General features: G+C 43.0%; 1 protein-coding gene across 1 annotated transcript; it reads right to left on the reverse strand.

Moving 5' to 3' along the window:
- Window positions 1–6,276: 6,276 nt before the first annotated feature.
- Window positions 6,277–23,274, reverse strand: greb1 (growth regulating estrogen receptor binding 1; the record flags this gene model as incomplete). The annotated part of the gene is made up of 33 exons (XM_079283257.1): window positions 23,118–23,274; window positions 22,846–22,953; window positions 22,177–22,353; window positions 21,599–21,781; window positions 20,342–20,455; window positions 19,932–20,069; window positions 18,123–18,278; window positions 17,753–17,878; window positions 16,795–16,980; window positions 16,396–16,532; window positions 15,812–16,088; window positions 15,559–15,684; window positions 15,249–15,461; window positions 14,698–14,895; window positions 14,350–14,533; window positions 14,049–14,232; window positions 13,799–13,935; window positions 13,360–13,711; window positions 13,127–13,242; window positions 12,673–12,878; window positions 11,937–12,543; window positions 11,260–11,416; window positions 11,065–11,167; window positions 10,721–10,876; window positions 10,415–10,551; window positions 10,164–10,325; window positions 8,869–9,073; window positions 8,566–8,728; window positions 8,310–8,428; window positions 7,473–7,705; window positions 7,010–7,210; window positions 6,748–6,886; window positions 6,277–6,440 (listed from the first exon to the last, which is right to left on the reverse strand). The coding sequence occupies exons 1-33, from the start codon at window positions 23,269–23,271 to the stop codon at window positions 6,277–6,279; spliced, it is 6,018 nt and encodes a 2,005-aa protein (XP_079139383.1). The 5' UTR covers window positions 23,272–23,274.
- Between the last annotated feature and the right edge of the window lie 273 nt (window positions 23,275–23,547).

Below are 23,547 nucleotides of genomic sequence, written 5' to 3' on the forward strand. Positions count from 1 at the left end.
ACAGGGACCAAACCGCCGAACATCAGCAGCCACAGAGCCTCAAGCACAGGGACCAAACCGCTGAACATCAGCAGCCACAGAGCCTCAAGCACAGGGACCAAACCGCCGAACATCAGCAGCCACAGAGCCTCAAGCACAGGGACCAAACCGCTGAACATCAGCAGCCACAGAGCCTCAAGCACAGGGACCAAACCGCCGAACATCAGCAGCCACAGAGCCTCAGCAGCTTGATGGAGATGCCTGTAGGGAGGCTATATCATTTCCTGTTCACTCTCCTGATGAAACGAGTGTTTCAGAAGATGAAGATGACCTTGCAACATCACCAGGACCTAGTGCATGACCCGCAGAGAGCCACAGATGTCTTAAAAACATTTCCATGTTTTTAAGATGTCAAAGGACTAGTGAGTTGTGCTTATCTTTTATTTAAACTCCAGTCCTTAATTTGGTTGGATGTAAGTAGTTAACCGTGCACACACCATCTGCTTGATTTTCTTCTCTTTTTTTGCATCTATGTATGATCAACAGCTGAATCAAGACTTCCTGCTGCTGTTTGGTGCTGAAACAGCTTCCAAGATGCTTGAGAAGTGGGATACAGCATTCAAGCCCAAGGTTATCAAAGAGGCCAAACACCTGACTCAGTCAACTGAGCTGTGCCGACTTCTGACAGCCGCTGAAAACCTTTCAGAGAACGATCACACCAGTAAGCTCCACGATATCCTTGGTTTATTTAATAAATGGCTGATGCTATTAACTTTGTGTATTCCAAGTACATACTAATGACTTGTTTTGTCTCATTTACTCCTGGTAGACTGGGACAGTGACATGGCTTCGCTGCTGCTCCTTCTCCATCACTTGCCACCCACAGCTGGACGGAAGAGGATCAAAATAAGTGCCAGTGATGCAGTGGGCAAAATGTTACACTTTCACAAGGTATGTATCATCTGTTTAAATCCCACAAGCCAGTTTTTCAGTTATATTAACTCAATTAAAAATTGATTTTAAGTTTGCAAAAAATGACTCATCTGAATGTCTCAATATTGCAAACTTTACAACAATTCCTCAACAGCGAGGACCTTTTGGACACACACAAGAGCAACTCAACTCTTCTTTTGTCTAACCGACCCAGGTATGCAGTGAGCAGTTGAAAACTTGCTAACTCATCCCTCTCCTACGCTACTTTAAAGTGATAATTCAGATTCTTACGCACACTTCACTGGGAGTGTGTTCCTTTTAAAAAATGAACTGGGACTTCATTTGGGAGGAACACACTCCCAGTGAAGCTCACATTTTTGCAACACATGGGCAGGTGACTGGTCAAACTGGAGGATCTATTAAACTCTCATGGAACAAGTACCACTGCATGGCTCAGACCCTGAACTTCCACTCTAAGGTGTTCAGGTAAAAAACCTTTAAATAGAAAAGAAACAGAACCCACATTAAATACACAAATTCATTTACACAGGCAAAGCTTTCATAACGGCTTGATTAAATAAAGCACCAGTGTCAAATCCTACAATATATCTTGTTTTTTTAATCCGTTCCTAAAAAGTTTTTTTATGTGAGCGGGAGAGAGAGAGAGAGAGAGAGAGAGAGAGAGAGAGAGAGAGAGAGAAGGAAAAAGACGGTTTGCTGAGACAGGGGTTGTCTGATCTCTCCCAGGAACTCTCTCTAGGTTCAAGAATGCATTATTTTCATTGCCATACAGAGAGGGAGTGGGCTGCATGAGCATCAGAAGGCTGTCTGAGCCACACATCACAACTGAATAACTGAACCCACCCCCAATGTAGAGTCCTGGCATGCTTCAGGGCTTTAGAAAAAAATATTTAGTTGTGTTTCCTGGGCCAGAAATGGCTGCTTAAAGCTTTCTTACCACTGCCACCAATTGTATTATGACCGTAATAAGTAATGCTGGAACAAACATCTGCTGTGTAATATATTAGTGAACGAACAGCTGGGCTGTAATTTACCCCAAAACGGACATTTCTTCCCAACTCTTCACCTGCAGAGAGAAAGGCACATGCTGTCCGTGTGACCACCGGCTGGCGAACTGGAGTAACAAATCCTCTTGTATAATGCAGAGTAGTTGTTAGATTCCAATGTTGTTATCATCACAAATAACATTTAGACATTTTGTGATCCTGACTTCAGCAATATACAACAGGTGACACAGAAGAGTTTGTGAACAATAAAGCTTTTCCAAATTACACAGTACTATACGCAGTCTATGATACTGTACATTCATCATTCTAATTAGAGCATGAATTACCGCCTGACATCATGAGGGGCCAAAAAAACGTGTTTTAAAATGGAGTTTGATGTTTGGCAAGATCTGTTTATGTTTGCGTGGATCATAAAAATGTAGCCGGACATGGGGACTCTAAGTCAACATGAAACAAAAGACCGTCTTTCCTTTCTTTCTCTTCACAAAAAATCTTTAAACATATGAGATTATAAATGATTATATATCATATTAATCAACCAGAGGGACAAAATAACGGCAACAATTGACTTCAGTTGAGGATGAACTTCAGGCAGATATAATCTAAAGGAGATGGAGGAATTGTGGATGTGCTGCCTGAGCCCACAGAGCCACTCACAGACCTCTGTATTTTGGGACCGTTATGTAATAGCTTGGCTGTGTTATAATATGCCTTTATAAGTACCCATGTGGGCTTGAGGTCATGCGGGGATATATGAGCTGTTGATCTAGCACATGGTTATACTGCACTCAAACAAACAAAAGCTCACATACTCTATGCAGCAGCACACACACACACACACACACTGAGCTCTGGCTGTTAAGTACAGCAGGACACAAAGACACACTTTCTCTAACAAACACACTTGCACAGAATGAGCAAGTTTTTTGATCGCAGTGTTTTAAAAATGATAATCTTTAAGATCTTTAAGATCAGTCAAGTCACTATGTTGTGCCAAAGGACTCCAGACTGTGAAACTCTAAGCATAATTCCACTGCTCTCACTCAAATAGAAATTCTAAATCAGGACTGAAAACTTAAGGATTCCCACTTTAAGGGCACGGCCTAGTTTTCTAAGCAACTGAAGCCCCTCTGACCAAGCAGGTGGTGCCCGCTCACATCCATCTCTCCCTCGTGCCTTTCTCCGTTTCATACAGGCCTTTAGGTCAAATTAGTACTATTACAGACTATTCTAAGTTAGAAGCTTGTGTTACAGCTCACTTTTTGGAACTATTCTCCTCTCCGTATGAAGGTAATGCCATCATTTCCCTTTGAAATGTTTCTACCTTTCAACAAAGCTGTTATTAAGCTCAACTTAGCTCAAGATTTTCCACCACACACCTTGCTTTGAGATCCTCATCTATCATTCATGCAATCTTTCTAGAAATGTAACATATTATAGTTTGTGATTAAAAAAGGAACCCTTATTGATTTGAATACAACATGAGTAGATGTACAGCACATGTTTAGTTTAGTTACCAAGGACCAGCTGTTGCTGTGGCTGCCGTCCTCTCTGTGCCTGCTGAAGTCCAGCTCTTGCTCTTCAATGGGCCATGGCTCCATGTCTCGACAGATGCCAAGTTTTTGAAGTTCCTACTCTGCTAATTCTGATTGAATATCTTCAAGGTGGTGCGAAAGCTCCTCTGGGTGGTGGTGGATGAGTCCTTTGACTCTTAAATGTGAGTAGTTGATGCTTATGCGACATACTGTGAGCGTTTAAGACTAAATTTATCAGCAAGTGTGTTCTGGGAATGGAGTACTTGGAGGAAATCTGAGAGGGTCCGGAGCTGCTGGACTCTACTGCTGCTTAAGGTGCTCCTCCTGTCACCACTGAACCTCCATGTGTGTCCAACAAACATGTGGGTTTGTGTCAAATGACATCTGACTGCAGCATTCTGAATATACATTTGCATGTAGTCTTTATATATGTATATGTCCGATCAGTTTGTGTTTTTATTATATAAAATAAAAGTTATAAACTCCTTGAGCCGCAGGTGTTGTGTCGAATACTGTTTCCCCGTCGATATTCGTTGCCTAAAGCTGAACCAACCCTTATTCCTAATAACCACAGAGGGCGACGCTGTAGTCTTAACAGGAGGGAAGTACTCGATGAGGGAACAGACTAAGACACAACACCTCGTACACCCTCTTATATGCGGCCTATGGGTACACCTTTATGGCGAAAGTCGCGCTAGAGGATTGGTCGAAGATAATGCATGTTATAGCCTACTGTTCTGAAAACACGAGATCTTCAGCTTTCAGAATCCGTAAACCTAACTGTATGTTGTCCAAACTATGTCTTATTACGAAGTATTTCAACAATAAAAGCAGGCAAATGAAATCTCAAAAATATATTGAACAACTCATATTCAAAACATCTGGGATAATTTTCTGGTCAGTCTTTCAACATGTTTAGTATCTCTTGAGACTAGAAATGTTTTTGGGAGTAAAACTCCCAGTAAACGGTCAACACGTTAACAGTAAACATCGTCAAAACATGGAGAACGTGTGAGAATATTTTTTATAAATTGTATCATAAATAGTGTATTTTCATCACGTTTAGTCACAGCTGTCGTGAAGACATTCAGTTCCCTCATTATTTAGGGATCTTGGTTATAACGGTGATATTGCCTTTGAAATTTAGATTATAGGCAAGGATAAACAATTGCATCTCCAGACCAGTAATATAAATAGGTTTACTTACAATGGAATATTGTTTCGCTTCTTACCTTAAAGGACACCAGACATATGCATATAAGCCTTCTGATTGAGGAGCCATTCCTGATTTATTTGGGATGTTATTTTAAGCGTTTCTTTCCCCCAGGGCAAGGGCTCAAGAGGTCAACCAAGAAGTTCTGAAATCACCTTGCTTCACACAGATACACATCCCTGATCCCTCTGAAGCTCTGTGATGTGTATCACAGAGCTTCAGAGGGATCATCTGGGGTCAGTAGTATGGAGCCTCATCGAAGGACTTCAGAGGCTCCATTTACAGTCTCAAATATCTCCTGAACAGGTCCTGCAGGACACAGCGCTGCCAGACGGGGACAATATCCATTTTGTGCTCTTCAGTCTGTTTCTGCCAGGCTCCCCTTTTATTGTGTGACAAACTTTATTTTTCGGACAAAGTTAGATCATTACGAGCTATTCTAGTAAGATTGCTCATAAAAGTCATAAAAATAGTGTGCAAACAGACCAAAGTATCAGAATAGTATCAGTAGAATGGTTCATCTTTATCTGTGTATCGTGAAGTCCACAGTGATCAGTTAAGGTGTAATTATGTGATTGAAAGATATAAGGGACAAACAAATACACACAAAAGAAATGTAACATGTCTTTACATTTATACAATAGAAGCCATACAAAACTGTACATTGAGAAATGCTTAAAACACAGTGGATTTGTGTCTCTTCAGTTAAAAATAAAATCATCATCCAGTCTATTGAGCAGAAAGCATAACAAATGTTCACCATCCAAACACACAACTTTATTGTACACACTGGATAAGTACTTTTTTTTTTACATAATGCAAATCTGACTAAATCTATTCAAATTATTTCGCATTCAAAAAATAAAAAAAACGCTCAATAAAAAGTTTGTTGCCAAAAATCGGCTACCATTGCACACAAATGATTGTGTCTACCCTTTCGTAAAGCTTCTCATATTGTTTGCACCTGCATGAAGTGTGCAGAACACTTGTAATACTGCAATACAAACATGAACGCAGCTAAAACTGCAAACACATATGAAAAAATATAAAAGCAGTAACTGCAATTTCTGAGTCGAGTAAATATCTCCTGAGGGGAAAAATGGTTGATGAACATCAAAAATACAATCAGGATACTGTGTATTAATAAAAACATTCTGAGATTAATCCTTTCACCTTTTTTATCACCACCATGTTTTTGGTTTTTTGAGATAATGTTTTTATTATTTGGAAAACAAATTCTTGTGGATCAAAAAGATTACTCATGATTTATGAAGTGGTGCTTAAACCACACTAAATGCAAACAATAACCACTTCATTATCAGAAAAAGGTTCCTGAACAATTCTGGCTGTTTCTTGTACAATCTTTTACGAACTCACAGGACAACCATGACTCAATAAAGGCCACGTAAAATATATATTTTGCAAAAACGATTTCCTCTTGTTTCTTTGGCCATAACACGTGTCCTTGTCCATTCAGAGCCTGTGAGTGCATACTGTCATGCTCTCAAAAACACTCTAGTACATTTCTTCCCTTTAGCAATTAAAGTGATTTCGATCCTGACTGACTCTTTGTAGATGTGTGTTTCAGTCAAATATGTTTTCCAGTCAGGAAGAAGAGCGGTCGGTCCTCTTTGGCGTTGGCGGTCTGGAATTCATCGCTGAGCCTGAACCTCCACTCCTCCTCCAGCTCCAGCCTGCCCACCGTCTGCCTCAAAGAGCTACGATCGGCACTGATGACACACAGAGTCGCACCTGCAGGGAAGCCGATAGATACTTTAAATATGACATGGACATAATCACATTTACTGGCTTTCTTAAGTGGACAGTAGGGGGAGAGGGTTATGATATGCAACAGAGGTCCTTGGCGGGGATTGAACCAGTGATATTGCAGTTATATGGTTTGCTTTTCAGCCACTTAGCCAGAGGACTAAAATGCTAGATGTAGCACATTATGGTATTCAGATGCGATCCAAGATTTCATGTATAGCCTGCTCTGTACAAAACTACAAACATACCAGTATATTATTTCATTGTCTGTATTTGTTGTCTGCTTTTGTACCTTTAAGGAAGGTGAACTTCTTGAGGAACCCAGGCGTCACAAAGGAGTCAACGAAACAGAGGAGAAGGCCACTGAACAGCAACCCTGTGGTGCTGATGTTGACAGAGTGAGGTCTGGAACTCACAAAACACACCGTCACCTGCAGGAAGCAAGAGGAGTGTGACTTTTAAACAATGTGTGTTGGAATTCATGGGTGTATGAACCTATACTTCTGTTCAGAGGTTAATCATTTACCACAAACAAAGAGGCTGCGTGTCTATACCTCAGGTCCCAGGTTGAGATAACAGTCCACAGACAGTACAGGGTGTGTGTAGTTCTTGGTGCTGAGTGGAAACAACTTCTGTCTGGTGTGTTGAAGGTATTTTTCCAGGAGCAGCTGAGCTGGTGTAGCCAGGAAAAGGTGCTTGCTGTCTGGGGCACAGATGTACTGCGAGGGCCCCACTGAGGTGGGAACATCTGTCGTCTGGAGAAATTTCAAACGTTTGTTTAATGACCTTTGATGCAGTTATTTGTTTGTTAAGATTAACGATAGTCCAATTCAACATTTTGAATTAAGTTTTGCTTTTCTGTGAAAAGATTATTATTTTTGTCCTGTGTAGCTGCAAATGTGGCGTTGTGTGTGTATATGTAACTGACTACACTAAATAGTATTCTATCAATCAGTTGTTCTGTCTTTGCTCTGTGAGTGATATGTGGTTGTGTTGTCATGTGTCTTCAACATCTACCTTGGTCTTGATAATAAACGTCCTATATCCTCCTATGGCGATCTGCTTCTTCATGACGCTGAAGCTGTTAAACCCGCAGACGAGCAGTCCGGCGCTGTGTAACCTGAGGGTGAAGTCCACATCGTGACAGGTGAAGCGGTTCTGGTCGTACTGGACATTCTGGCTCCGGTCGACGTTGAGGAGGAGGAAGTCATGCAGGAGACCTCTGGAGAAGGGCTCCCTCTGTTCATTACCTGGAGGAAACAAAATAAACGCAACTTCAAATTTATCTTAGTCATAAAGCAGAAAACTTTGTTATGTATTCCTCTTCATTAGTTCGTCATAAAGTAGCTAAAACATTCAGTCACACATTTGAGACTCCTTCAAATGTACGATTTAAAAAGACAACACTGAGCTATAGCTTAGAGCTAGACTTACAGACATGTAATAATCATGCTTTAAAATATTATCTATAAAATCTTGCAGGTAAACGAGTTAACACTGAAGAGAAGACACAACAATCTGTATCTGCAGTGGAGATCTGAGGCATCTACAGCCAGTAGAATCTGCTCTGCATAGCAGTGGTTTGTCATTTAGAAGTTTCCTGTGCAGGCCAATACAACAGACTTGCAGCAGTTAGTAAGTGAAGCATATGAAGTTAAACTTCGTGTGTGATTACACTTTTTGATTCGAATTTTGAGGTTGTAGTTTGTTATATCATAAAATGTCATTGATAGTATTGGTATTCTGGCCCTGGGAGGAAAATATATTTTAAGTTAATTTGTACAATATTTAAATAGACTGAAATGCTGTCAAAACGTTGTTTTACTTCAATGTTTTGACATCATGACCCCTGACCTGTTAGTCCACGGCTGCTCCACTTCCTGATCCCGCACAGTCCGTAGTGGGCCAGGTCCGGACAGGCCTCCATGTGTTGTAAGATCTGCTTCAGTGACACAGCGTGCTCCACTGAACCACTAACGACAGCAGAAAGCAAACAGTAACTTTGTTAAAACTGACTGATAACATGAATAAACACAGTCTTACTTCCAATACAAGCAGCAGCTATTTTGTCCAACACATGTATTCGCATTAATAATGTGCTCGTATGTACTTGCGCGCGTCGAGTTCCACTGCGTTCCACATAACACAGGAGTCATCGGCGAGGATGATAAAGGGCCAGACGTCCCCTGTAGGGGCCCCTCCCTCCAAACGCCGACTTCGCTCCAGCTCCAAGTTGTGATACGAGAGCTCTTTAATCAGGAAGTGAGCAGCACCTGCAGGAGAACAGAACTCCAGTATGAAGGTGGACTACACAAAAACAGTTTACATGACTGTAACTGCTGAGGATGCCTGCATTAAATATCTACGAAATCAAGGAGTCCCTTCATACCCAACAGTAGTAGCAATAACATACCTATTCCAGCTCCGTTGAAGACAGTGGGCAGCACCAGCATTATGTGGTTGGGCCAGTACTTCTTATACACAGCCATCTCGTACTCTTTGACCACCAGGATGTGTAGATGTGAAGCTCCATCCATAGCATGGTACAGGTTAAACAGACCATGCTCATGACGACCAGTGGTCGGGGTGAAGATTGGACTCTTGATGCAGTCTGGGGTCTGGGGAAGAAGGAAATAACACTGAAAAATCTAAATATCATCATATCAACAATGATATGAAGTGTCGACAGAATCCCCTCTCACAGAAAGCCGTGGTGCACTTATCTTTACGGGAATACATAGGGACCACTGGGCTGCAGTAGGCCATTTTCCCATAAGGACAATTTTAGTCATAGTTTAGCATGTGCCGCCACCTAGTGGAGCTCCAGGGCACTGCACCACGCTCAACCCTGCAAGTCACCACTTAACAGTAAACGCAATGGTAATGTGTTGTGGTAAGTGTGTACTCAGGATTGAGTTACTGAAACACAGGAAACAGGAAATTAACAATTCAGGATATCAGTTTGTGTGTTTGTTTTCTTTTGCAATGTTAGGAAGGCTCAGTGGGTGATGCACATCACCTAATATCTAGTTGAAGTTTGTATTTTTGTTAATGTTCTTTATATTGTGAGATTAGCAGAGTGGTTCTCAAACATTTTCCGTCATGAATTGAGTTTTCAATTCATTTTGAATTCTGGATTGAGACAATTACAGAGACGAGGAGTGCCGCGTCACTTGCTGTGTGTGTGTGTGTGTGTGTGTGTAGAGAGAGAGAGAGAAGGGAAGAGAAGGTGGAAGGTTATGTTTCTGTAAGTTATTAATAATAATAAATAATGTCTTGTGCGTCTCACAAAGCATCCGTCCATATCTGTAGATTCTGTAAACCTAACTATGAACACCATTACTATTGTGATAGCCGATTTGTTTACTGTTCCACCATGAAAACGATTCTGACATCAAAACATTAGGTCTGCATCATAATCAGTCCATCCTAGGCTAGCGCGCCCCCAACACTCTGAGAATAACTGGATTAGCAGTAACAGCAGAGTTACTGTCACGGTGACTCTGACCCTCTCGAACTACTGATATCCTCCCTAATAGTTTTTATCTTCAGCCTAAGACGGCATCAGAAATGTTCGCTGGATGGTCGAACAACTTCAGGCCTTACTCTGCTGCTTTATTTATTTTCACTCTGTACATCGGCAGCTAGCAAAAGGAAATGCAAGTATTTGAAATTCAGTGGCTCCGGTTTCACTAAGGGGGGACTCACCCAATCAGAAGTGAGAGGCAACCGCATGCTCTCCAGCTGGCCACCTGGTTGGCTGAAGCTGAAGTAGTGCTCTTTAGACTTTGGGATGATGAAGTAGAGCTGGATCTCTTCCCCAAGCAGTAGGTGGGTGAATGTGAATGCATGAAGTGTTGTCTCATACATCTGATTGTAAGATTAAAGAGGACATACATCATCAGCTGTGACATTTCAAAAACAGCTATCAGATTGTGCGTCTATTGTGTGCTGCTGACCTGGTATCTGGGGTTGAAGCCCAAGTACTGATGACACTGTTCACAGTGGTGGTACGTGTTGTAAGCCGCATATTTAGACAGCTTGATCCTAGCTGTCCGCCTTCGTAGGTACACGTCTTCCTGGCGCACAGGGTTTCCTTGTAAATTCAACAGGGGCAAAGGACAGATCAGGACAATAGAACAGATAACGTCTAAGGACTTGTGATTACAAGCAACAAACGCCAGAGAAGACGAATGTTCTGTGAATATAGTTTTGGTTGTGTGTTAATATATTGACTTGTGTGTGTGTTTTTTGACTGTGCCTACCCTCAAAACTGGGTGTAAATCCAGGGCAATAAACAGAGCTGATGTCATCATATTTGGCATCATGGATGGTGTAGTCAAAGGGCATCGTCCTCATAATGTCAGGGTTGGGCCAGGAAGCATTTGGTGAGTGGTACAACACCCCCTCTGCCTGTGCACCTAAATTAACACATTTCCAAGTGTATGGATTACACAGGAGCTTACAGCACGATGAATATTTAAGATTCTTAGCAGCAATACTAGCAAAACATTGAAACAGTACAACATACAGATCATTTAAGTTGTTTAGAAAGCCCAGTCTCCATTATTTACATGATATAAGTGAGAGATGTTGCATATATACTGACTGTAGTTGATGTCTTCTTCATCGTAGATATCCACCTCCATCAGCCTGATCAGCATCCGAGACAGGATACCCAGGAAGTGCAGGTACGCTCCTGTCTTACCCACCTGAACACGGAATGAAAATAGGGTAATTATTGTAGGTATACAGCACAGCATGAGCTTGACTTGAATAACAAAGAAATGAAGAGAGAAATGACCTGTGGGGGTCCACTGAGCAGCAGCCTGCGAGGGTGAAAGTTGTCACTTCGTCCTTCGGTGCGATTGCTGCTGTCCATGTGGTTGGAGCGGGGGACTGTCCACTGACGATAGTACAGTGACTGTTCTGTACATGTCATCATCTTGCTCAGCAAGGGCCTGAACACAAAAGACAAAGTTCAAAATTAAATATCTCCTAGTGAGCGTCTGATATTTCCAGGACACACCGAGTGAAAGGTCTGGAAGCAAAATAAACACCTGTGATTTGTTCACATTTGTGTAATATCTTCAAAACTATCTCCATTCTGGTTCTAGTGGAATAAAACCAGATTAACTAATCCAGCGAAGACATTTCAAGCCTACAGGTTTTGATTTGTATGATACGATACTTATTGAACCCTCTTTTAGAACGTTTCAGTTATTAACATTATACACACTGAGCCACTGAGTTTAAACAGTTAGATTAGCCCTTTGGTGGTCTGCCTAAATGAAAGCAAATCAACTATTGCAAGGAGAGGAGAGGAGGCTCGTGGAGAGTTAAACCCTTGCATCAAATTTGAATAGGACGTTTCCAAGGATGGATCACATTGCTGGACTTCTAGATTGCTTAAAGGTACCGTAGAAAGACAAGGTTTCAGTTGTCTACTCTGGACGATCTGTTTTTTTTTACTGGTTTTACCTGAAGCTGCTTGCCCATGCGACAGACATGTGTGGCAGGAATGATGAACATCGTGGAAGCCCGCTGCTGTCACTGGCTGTGATGATATCGTAGAGGGCACGAGGGAGGAGCACAGAAGGCGGGCGACTCACTCCCCGTGCCCAGGAGCAGCCCTGATGAGGAGAGGAGGCTCGCGGGGACAAGGAGCCAGAGGAGGTAGATTTGGGGTGTTGGCGACGGGCTGTGGCAGGGGGATGTGGTTGAGTTTGAGGGGGGGGTATTTGCATCTGAGCGAGGGACTGGTGCAGGGGAAGCGTTTGAGCGTAAGTTTGGGAATTTGTTTGAGATAATGACTGACTCTGAATTTGGGGTTGTGGCTGAAGCTGGGAGATCGGTTGGGCCTGGGAATAACTCTGCACTTGAGGTTGGTGTATTGTAGCTTGGGGATACGGAAAAGACGGGGGCTGTGGTTGAAGTTGAGTCTGTGATTGCGAGGGAGGTTGTATGGCGTCCATGGTCCCTTTTTGGGAGACATTTGGAGAGGTGGTGCTTTGGGCAGGGAAGGGATCCAAAGCGCCGCTGTCTGGACATGACTGGACCTGCTGGCTGCACGGCAGAGGGGAGTCCCCTGGAAATGGAGGGAAAAAGAAGAGAGTAAGAACAAAACGAAAATGAGTTGAGATATCCCTTCAAACAGCAAGTGAGCATTTCACACATTTTAAATCTTAGAGAACAGTTCATGTGTATCTCTTCTCACTGTTCTCCCGTCCCTCCTCCTCCTCATTGTCAGTACTGCTGAGTTTCTCCGCGTCACTCTCCAGCAGGTCACTTCCTGGTGCGGGGTTGTGTGGGGGTCGTGACTCTGCTCTCACAAGATAAGCAGCCAGTCCTAGCTCTTGTTCGAGTGTGGTTCGCTGAAGGTAGGAGCAGCTTATCACTCTAAGATCACAATACTTCAATGACCTGTGGGCAGAATGAATTCACTGTTTAAACTCCAGATTTTACGATAGCAGATTTAGATGCAGAAGCTATGTTACAACACTTAAGTTGTGGAGACTTGATTATTCTGGCGTTTCTACACAAAAAACTATTTTTGCTTGTATAAAGTTAACCCTTGGTGATGGAACTAGAGTGCATGGAGCCTTGGGAATGAAGGGTCAAGGTTTTAGGTCATAGGTCAGGGAGTTTTGATTAAAACACTGTGTGTGTACCTTGGCAGTGATTCTCCCAGTGGCTCAGCTCCTGACAGGATCAGGATGCAGGGCAGGGCCTCCAGCTCCAGGTAGGTCTGAGGAACCCAGTCAGCATCCTGGATCTTCAGCCATGTCTGCAGGACACACACAAGTACAGTCAGTCAGTGTATTTTGATTTCTCTACTTGTAAGATCATCTATCCACAAAATAATTTATCCTGTATTTCATGATATTATAACCTGCTACCCAACCTTGATCTGGTCAGTGAAGCTCTGTCCAATATTCAGAGCTTGGTTTGGATTCCCCAGTATGATTTCAAAACTCTCCTCCAGACCCAGCTGCCTCCTAACTCTGGACAGCCGTCGGTGGGCCCACGCTGCCAGAGCCAAAGAGGGGATCCGCAGCAGGACCATGTGACCATGGTGGGCGGGACATTGCTGGGAAGCGGTGAGCAGTGATTGTACAATCTCTAGGGTCTCCACAGAGGTGTGTTTGTGGAGATTGTGGGAGCTGTCGATTCTGCCGGATGCAGCCATCAGAGCTACGCAGTAGTGTTGGATCAAAACTGTAGTCCGGATCACAGCACTGTGCAGTTTAGAGAACCTGGGAGTGAGAGAGATTGTAAGGTAATTCAAACTTGCTTGTGAGTAGCGCATTTGTGTAGATTAAGCATGTGTGTGTTTGTGCTACCTTTCTTCCAGGGCAGATGTCATGCTTTCAAAGGAGGAATCATGACGCATCAGAGGCAGGCTGCTCCCTGAACGGGTCGTTTCTAAAAGCTCTGACACACCAAAGTAGCGTGTCTTCTCATGATACAGGTCCATGTCCTACACACACAAACACACAATGTTATGTATCCTAATCCCAATCAACCTCCAGATATGTGTCACAAGTGTATGTTAAATACAGAGTGTGCATCACACACAGACTTCCATCTTACATTACTGAATGCAGAGGGCCAGTGGATCTCATTGTAGGGGCTGATGCGGGTATACTGTGTCTGCAGGGCGAAGGGGAAGGAGGTGACGTGGAGAATTAGGATGTTTGGAGCATCTCTGACCTGACGGGAGTTTAACAGCTGGTCCACCAGACCCAAACCACTGTCTGAGCTACTGTGGGATGCACTGAATAAGAGACAGAGACAAAGACTCACGGAAAGAGAAAACACACTTTATTCTGAATCACTTCAGATCTCTTTCTCATTTCTCTAACACACACACACACACACACCAAACACACACCTGTTAATGTCACAGTGGGCATGGTCATGGACCAGGATGTAGAGTGTGTAGGAGTTGCTTTGTGCTTCCTGGGTGAGGCTGTCAATTCGTGCCTGAGTGCTCTGATCCATCTTGACCACGAAACGCTCAGCCTCCCGCTGAGACACACACTCCTGGTCTAAACCCCCGAGCTCCTGAAGGACACCTGAGAGACGCAGCCAAAGAGAAAGGCGGTCAACATAAATACACATCATGTAATCGGCACACACACAAATTCAAATGATTCTTCTCGTCTCTCCCTTTTAAAGACGTGAATGAATAAAAAAAAACTGCTGAGAAGAAGAAAAAAGAGTCATATAACTTCCAGACCAGAATTCCAGAGGTGAAGAACGGTCTGCTGAAATGTGACCTCAGAGGACGGGACCAGGATGAGGAAGCTGACCCTGTCGAAGGAGCCAAGATCCAGGTTCTGTGTGCTGGAGTCTGCTATGGCACAAACATGGGACAGCAGCTTTCTGGCCACTGCCAGCTGAATGGGACGGACCTCCCGCCACTCTACAGAGTATTCTACGCACATACAAACACAAAGTCATATCATCACACTCGATGAGGAAGGGACATTAAAAGGCATCTCTGTCTATGTTTTACAGTGAATCAAGTGAATCCCATTCAAAAGTTGCATCAGCAATTAGTCAAAAGGCTAATTGAAGAAAAATACAACATACCGTAAGTAAGATTAAAGCAAATGGGGAAACTTAAGAAATGTGAGGTTTAAAACCATGACATAGTATGGTTTACAGCGGGGGGGAAACATGTGCATGGCATCTGCCTGAATAGTTAATCTTCTCATCCCAAAAATATTTCAAGGGGCAGTTTTGCCTTCCACACACAGTGTAGACCACAACCCCGCCGTGTCTCACCTGAACAAGTGTATTTGGGACTCGAGACTCTCTCTTTAGGGCTGGGTAAGTCTTTTGAACACTGTGTGTGTGAATCCTTTGGACTGTTTGTGTCTTTGGGACTGTGTGTGGTTTTAAGACTCCTCTCCTCAGCTGATTCTGGACTACTGGATAAGGGAGACGGCTCACTGCTGTCCACAGTCGCACTATCCAGCAGGGAATCTAAGTCACCATCTGAAAAACAAAAAGGCCCTCGTTCATGCTGGTGAATTAAGACGAAAACACACATTAATATGCCTGCACTGCACACATGTAAAAAAGGCAAACACACCTTGTTGGGAATTGCAGTAATGGATGAGTTCCTGGGCAATACCAGTGGAGAGCTGCTGGTTGATTTCTTTCAGACCCTCTTTGGGGGAGTACATACTCTCTGCCAAGGCACGACACTGGTGTTTACCTGCAAACCACACACACACACAGATAAATACTCTGAATTAAAATCTGCTTTGTTCTTTCTGTTTTCTGTTTCTCAGGACAAAATAACAACATGCAAATATTAACATACATATAAAATCCATTCCCACCTGTGACTACCACGCAGGACTGTGTTTCCTGTCCCGGTGTAGTGACAATAACAACCACGTAGTTGGTGTTTTCAAGCCGTCCTTCCATTAATCTGCTGAACATTTGTTGGAGGCCTTGAGCCAAAGATCCAATCTTTTCCCCTAGCACCACCACGCCCTCTCCACAGGAGGAGGCAGCCAGCTGGGCGAGCCAAGGGAGCTGGCTGGGGGTCAGGGGTTGTTGGCTCTGGGGAGGTAAGGCGAGATGTTGGGGGAGCCCAGGCAGCGTGGATGTGGTCTGGAGACAGAGCAGGAAAAGTCTTACTCGGCTGACTTGTCATCAGTATTTGTCCCAGCAAAATGCTGCATGAAGAGGACATCATGTTAAGCTTGACATGAAGAGACACAGAGTAACGATTTCTGCGGTGTTAAAAGACGGAGATCTGGGAATGTGTACAGCCTTACGTGAGTCAATTTTCCTAAAAGCCTGGAACCTAATCTTCACTTGTAAATGCGTTTACTTTTTGGAATTTAGAATTTTCTGTCTGTAGTTATTTTATCTCAAACTTAACATTGAACAAAAGGTCACTTCTATGACGTCTCACCTCTATGCCATAGTGCCTCCCTTGGCTGGCTGGTGCTTGAGGCTGCTGGTACTGTCGGATCTCGCTGAGGTGAGACTCCCTCCACGACCTCATGAATATCTGCTCCAAGTCTTCTATTAGGGGCACCTGGTCAGGGCCTTGGATGAATAAAGATGAGAGACAAAGAGTGTGGTAAAGAATAATTTAAAATACCTTTAGAATAGTTATATGTTTTTAGATGGGGAACAAACAAAAGCCAGAGTCAGCAGACTTCAGCTTGATTCAGTTATAACTGTCTGCCTCCTAGTGGGCATTATGAGACACAGCAATGATATCACGAGAGGTCAATCACTTTCCTCCTCTCAGTCTGACGGAACTGTGTATGATTACAGCCTTTCTTCTGGAAGGTTTCCCACTGACCTAGCTGAACAAGGTAGTAGACTGTGAGTAGAATCTGCATCTCAGTTGACAATGGCTGAATGGGTGATGGTCCATAGTGCTGGTAGACTCTGGGGAGCGTCTGAGAGCTCAGATAACAACTCCGAAGCAGAGAACTGAGGAGCACTTCATTGGCATTTCCAGTCAGCTGGGGAAGTGGGCCATGACCTGTATCAATGAGAGGTGGACAGATGAAACAGGTAATCACAGTGAGGAGCCTGAGAAAAACGTGGACTTGGTGATGGTATCATGTGACGATTACAATGAACACACATGTCAGTGCGAAGAAACACAATGCAGGCAACTTTATCTCAGTACTCAGGCTGCTGTCACCTGCTGTTTTTATGAGAAGAAAAATTTTATCAGGGGCGAACTTAGATTTAAGTTTGTGTTTCTTTCAGTTACTAGAGGAACAACTTACAAACTTAAATAAAGACCAGTTCAGGATCGAGCGGTGGTGGCAGCTAAAGAGCAGCTAAAGTGGAGAAAATGACAGGAAAGGCAGGTTGGTGAGGTAAAGGGCAGATTGGTGATGAATATGAAGTGAAAACAGAAAGGAAATAAGAGAAGGAAAGAACACATACTGGATATTAGAAGCGGTTGAGGGCAGAAAAGATGGTGGATGAGTTGACAGGTGACACAAAAGGGTGCAAAGGTTGGAAGGGTAATGGGGGGGTAGGCTGAGAAGCAGCCTCAGGAGTTGGTTGACCTCTAACCTGTGAGGAGAGGCGAGCTAAACTGGCCATCTGTTGGGTGGTTACTGAAAACCTCACCTGGTCACCTGCTCGAGAAAGTCCAGTACTGACCGCTGGGCGGACAATGATCGCCGTACAACAAGTACTCAATTAAGACTAGTACACTCTGTCACAGGTACAAATACTTTCATACAGAGAAAGTGCATTCTATCACAATAAAGCACTGATATAATTGCTCATCTGACCTTTAAAGATGACAGGTTGCAGTCTGCAGGTGTGTAGCAGCTGATCAGGGATCGCTACAGACAACCCTGGTGGAGAAAGTGGGGTTAAGGAGGATCCCTGCAATGAACTCAGCAGGGCTGCAGTCTCTGGAGAAAGCACAGAAATATAAATCAAATTTACACATCGACACACACAAATAGTGCAAGCTGTATAATTTACACATATAGCATTAAACGCATATATATATATCTCTATATCTCTCTCTCTATATATATATATATATATATAGAGAGATATATATATAAATATAGCATTAAGTACAACCACATAATAGTCCCGTATGTCCCTTTCATGTTTTCTGTCTATATTTGTCTCTTTTCCTTTTTTTACCTGATCTGGCTCCATTTGTGAAGACAGAGGACACTGATAATGTGGCTGATGAAGATGGTGGCATCTTCGCAGTGCTCTCTGGCAGATTGTTGGCTGATGACTCGGGCGACCAGCCCTTGTGCCTCTTTTTTGGAGGTCCTGCATTTGCATGGGACCCTGCAGAATAAAGAACAACATCACAAAGCATGTTAACTTAAAAAGCTGGTAGTTTATACTTTTACTGCTTAACAGTAAACTGATCATCTTTTAAATTACGACAAATTTAAATACATTTCAAATATATTGTCATATGTATTGTATTTTTCTGCTTTGTACCCAGCTCAAGGATTTTGTTGCTGCTCATAAGTTGCTGCTTCTGCCTTAATATTCGTCACTGCAATATCATTTGTTGAGTTCATTTTTATGCTTTTTTCAGTGTCACATTTTTCTACAATTCGGTTTGCTTCAGGAATACAGTATAGCCTGTACAGTCATTTTTGTAATTCTATTAAGCCACAAATAAACAGAGCATACTGTATATTATGTTTTAGGATGGACTTCTGTTAATACAGTAATGGAAAACAGTTGTATTTTAGTCATACATTAACCTGTCTCTTCCTCTTCCTCTCAACCTCTGTTGAAATGCAGTAATAGGGAGACATATAAAAGGTCCACTTGTTAAAAGGGCCATGAAAAAAACAACATCGACAGGAAGGAAGCTTTTCATTCAGCGGGAAAGCAGGAAAGAAGAGAAGACAGAGAGGGAATTTTACAACCCTGGTTAATAGAGGTGAGAGACAGAGGGAGAGAGACAGAAAGACAAAGGACAACCCCCCACACACAATGCAGCTGCCTGGCTCCTGTATAGCAGGGGTGTTATAACACACGCACACACACGCACTCACACACACACACACACACACTCACACACACACACACACACACCCACACACACACACACACACAGTTTGGGCTGCTGGATGTAGGAGCGCTCCCTTTGAGAGGTGTAAAGAAACCCAGGGTTTAATGACAGCAGACACAAACTGACCACGTTTCCATGCACAGACGAAGGAATCAGATAAATATGTTTGACATTCGATGAGCTACAATATTCTGATGACTTAAAATCCCAGTTTACATGCAGTTAGTTGGTGAGTTATCAGATGTATTCAATAACCATATTAGTTTGGGCATATTTCAAAAGTATTGGGAGTTAATAATGTTGATGAATTTATTTGTGGATGTTTAAAATCTTCTCATTCACAGTATTTATGTGAATCAAATAGATAGAATGTCCTTGTGTATGAGGAGCGATCATGACATTATCATTTGATCGGCTTTTAACAGTGCTGCCTTGAAAAGGTTGTGAAGGTTAATATCTCTCACCGGCATAATATTGTTAGCACAATCTTATGGGAAAATGACACAGGATCCTTTTCAAAATTTCAACATATAAAATTGCTGGTACATTTGTGGACTTTTTGAGCAATCACGATGGTCCACAAAGCCAGGAATAATCTGATGGCAGATGCAGTAAATGATTCCTCCTCTCATTCTGTTTCCACTTTATTTTTAAATATTCAACCTTAAACCTCACCCAAACATTAATTACAACATTCAAAGTGTTAACCCTACATGTGGATAACTCAATTATTATAAATTAGTAAATTCATGGACAGTAAACACCTCTGAGGACGTTTTTATTGGAATTAGGCATTACTTGAATGTCATAACTAAATGTCATATTTCGACTTACATGTCATATATACACACGTTTGTGGATATTAATGTGACTACAGAGCCGAGGTCACCAGTCTGCACAATCTGTACCTTTAGCTGAGGGTCTTCCCGGCCTTGCCTGGTTTAAAGGGGGCTGGGTGATGGAGGGAGCAGCGTGGTTGCCATTTGTCAGCTGGTGTGGGACGTCAGCTATTTGCGGCAGAGCGACTGGGTCCACAGCTGATCCTGCTGTTTACAGACAGACAGGAATGAATCAACAACATTAATAACTGTACATTTTCATGAAAAACATTTCTGTGATTCGTACATATAGTCTTCTCTCTCTATTACCGCTAGTTTGAGAGAGATACAAGTGTCGGTCAACAACTTTTAGTGAATTAAGAGTCTGCAGTCTGAAACAGCAACAATACTTCTTTGGCCCCGAGAACACAAACAAGATCAATTGTCAACAAGAACCATTGTCTCAACGTATCTTGCGTGTTTGCGTTTGTGTGTGTTACCTGTGTAGCTGCCAGGTGTGTGTGTTGGGCGTGTCAGTGCCATGTTTGGTGGCTGTTCATCTGATATCGCGTGGCCTTCTGAGAGGCTGGACCCCGTCTGCCTCATCCTGCCATCTGAAACACACACACACACACGCACACACACACACACACACACACACACACACACACACACACACACACACACACACACACACACACGCACACACACACAAACACACACGCACATACACACAGACATACACAACTGAGTAATTTGACATCACAAGGAGACAGAAACATTTCAGTAGCTAGGTCACTGCAATAACTTATTTGTTATTCATGTATTTGTGGGCACACAACAGAGGCCGTTCCGTGACAAGTTGACTAACTAGATAACTTATGTGAGTAAAGCCAGCAACCCACAGATTCAGGACCATGAGCCGATGTAAAAAGACACAGTTATCCAGATAACTGTGTATTGAAGTAAATCTGATGGCCGTGCAGCATGGGAGAATGAACTGAATGATTGGGGGATATTTCAGGAACGCCTGCATAAGATAGAGGGACACTGTTTCTGTTTCAATATATGCTTCACACTTACTTCTATTTTTCAGAGCCCTCTCACTGGTCCAGGAGAAGAGTACATTTTCTTTTTGCGATGAATGAGTCAAAACCAGTTTTCCAACCTATGCCACTGATGGTGACTGATGGATTCTACGCAGGTCTGACGCTGCTCCGCTTTGGTATCAAAAACAGTTCGCCATTTCTGCATAGCAACAGACTTTTTTTCCCAGGAAAAGGGCTTAATCAAGTTAGCGTGTTGGATCATCCAGACTCCTCAGTACCAGAGCTTTTGCGCGTTTTGAAAAACATGATCTATGGTTAGCATAATTCCTATTTATTGTAACCACAGAATTACCCCAAGCTTCCGAAGACAAAGACGTTTAAACTGCTGAGCTTCACTCTTTCCTTCCCAAACAAAAGGAGTAAAGAAAATAAAGAAGCAAGCAGAAACAACAGGATGAGGACACAATATCTACAGGAGATGTTTCTCACAGGCCTTTTCATTCGGCGATGTCCATTTACACACCATTTTAGTTTGGCGGGTTAGCTCCAGGCTGTCGCCTCTGTGTACACGCTTAATGTTTCGCTCCACTTCTATAATTAACCCCTCCACTGCTGAGCCATCTGTGTGTCACAGAAGGGACATCACCCATTTTAATGTAAACATTCAAGGAAAATTCCCATACCCCCCAAAAATGACCCTTCTCTTACCGTGTCCCCTCCAGCAGATGGGAGCTCCTTTGACCAGCACGCCCTGGTTGTTTCGATACAGATGGTACTTCAAGTGCTTCTGTTTCTTGGGCTGGGTGCTGAGCTTCAGGTTAATGTGGTGAGAGAACTCTGTGAAATAGCGAAATCCTTTCTCTCCACAGCCCATACAGTTCCCTGAAAAGCCTGGAGGGAGCACACATACAGGAAATGTACGATTACAACAGGCTGCATTTCATGTTCCTATAGTCACACGTTACCATTTCAATCATGTGGCAAATGCATTGCCATCAACTTAAAAGGAATAGTTCAACACTAGAAGTGATAATACTGTTTTGAACTGAGGCTACTTGTTTCTCTTTGTCTCCAGTTTTGATGCTAAGCTAGGCTGAAAACATCTCTGTATGTCAAGACGAATTTTCTCATCTCACTCTTGGAAAGAAAGCAAACAAAGGTATTTCCCAAAATGGTGAACTATTCCTTTTGTAAAAAAGAGTCCTGAACGTTGACATTTTGAGGGTTTTGTAAGAAACAGATGCCTGATGATATTTTCCTGCTTCTGTGTGATTCTCCTGCCTCACCCAGCAGTGCGTTGTGACCCCGTTCGTCTGGCAGGAAGCGGCGGTCCACGGCACACACCAGCAGGGTCTCGGGGAGGGAGGGGCACCTCACCCCGACCAACATGAACCCAGGGGGCACGTCCGAGGGATCTGATCCCAGCGAGGACAGACGCAGGTCTCTGCCTGCCTGACAAAAGCCTGTGGGGAGGAAAAAGACAGGATAGGACAGTTATATCATAAAAGCTTTTCTTTGACTTTTAAAATACTTTTATTTTATTGTTGCAAAAGTAAAAAGAGCAATGATATACACTATGCAAAATAGCTGGCCTGGCCACTTTCTGCTGCTTATTCACCGTCAGTTGAGATTTCTAGTGCAGTCAAATTAGCATTTCCTCTTTCTAACTACACCGCGACAAAGCTCACTCACAACACTGACCCTTGCACATTGTGAGACCATATATCCAGCAGATTGCACAACCAGCCAAACTAATTATATCTCCCTTTCATTTGCATGATACCCGCATAAATAAGGTGAACACTAATTAAATGCAAGATGTGACATATTCTATATTAAAGGGAAACCAGGTCATGGTATTTGTTTGAAAATTAAAATCTCCTAGTGCCAATTGTGACTGTAATGCAGTGATGTTTTTTTAGATTTTCATAAGCTATATGTGTACGTGTACAAACCATCTGTGGTGCAGCATCCCTCAGGTGGGGGCTTCATCTGATAGGGCAATGGGGGGCTGTTAGACTCTGAGCCAACTTCCTCATCTTCATCATCATTCTCGGTACGGCCTGTTCGGGGGAAACACACACAAAACATACAATTTTAACGGTGAACAAGAGAGGACAATAAGCAAATACAGATGCAATAAGGATGTCAGAATTCAAATCGGAGGAAACACACTCTTTCGCTGAACTCGTTATCGCACAGTCTCCTTCGCATCCATGCAACCCACCATCATGTGCCAACGGCTGCTCCGTCTCAAGGTATAGCTGTGAGAAGACGGGTCGAGGCACCACGGTGTTCGACCTCAGCGACGCCTCGATGGAGTTATGGAGGACCTCCTCAAAGCGCGTGGTCCGCAGCTGGCCTGCATAAGAGTTCCCCATCGGTGTCCTAAAAACAAAACAGTGGACGCTCAGTTTCATCAAGAAGAAAAACAGAATTCATCCCAGTGATGTTTGACCAACAAGGTCCTTTAGAGAAAGAAAGATGACAATTTAAAAGACTCACACAAGACTGAATCCAGTTTAAGTTAAAGCCCTCTGACAATGTGAATAAATGTACTGCTTAATACTGCCAAGCCACAGACACACACACACATTCATAGACACATCGACATTATGCACCGATGAACAGACTCAAACACTGAAATCCAGTGAAAG

The sequence above is a fragment of the Melanostigma gelatinosum genome (assembly GCF_949748355.1).
Source record: "Melanostigma gelatinosum genome assembly, chromosome: 2".
Lineage (NCBI taxonomy): Eukaryota > Metazoa > Chordata > Actinopteri > Perciformes > Zoarcidae > Melanostigma > Melanostigma gelatinosum.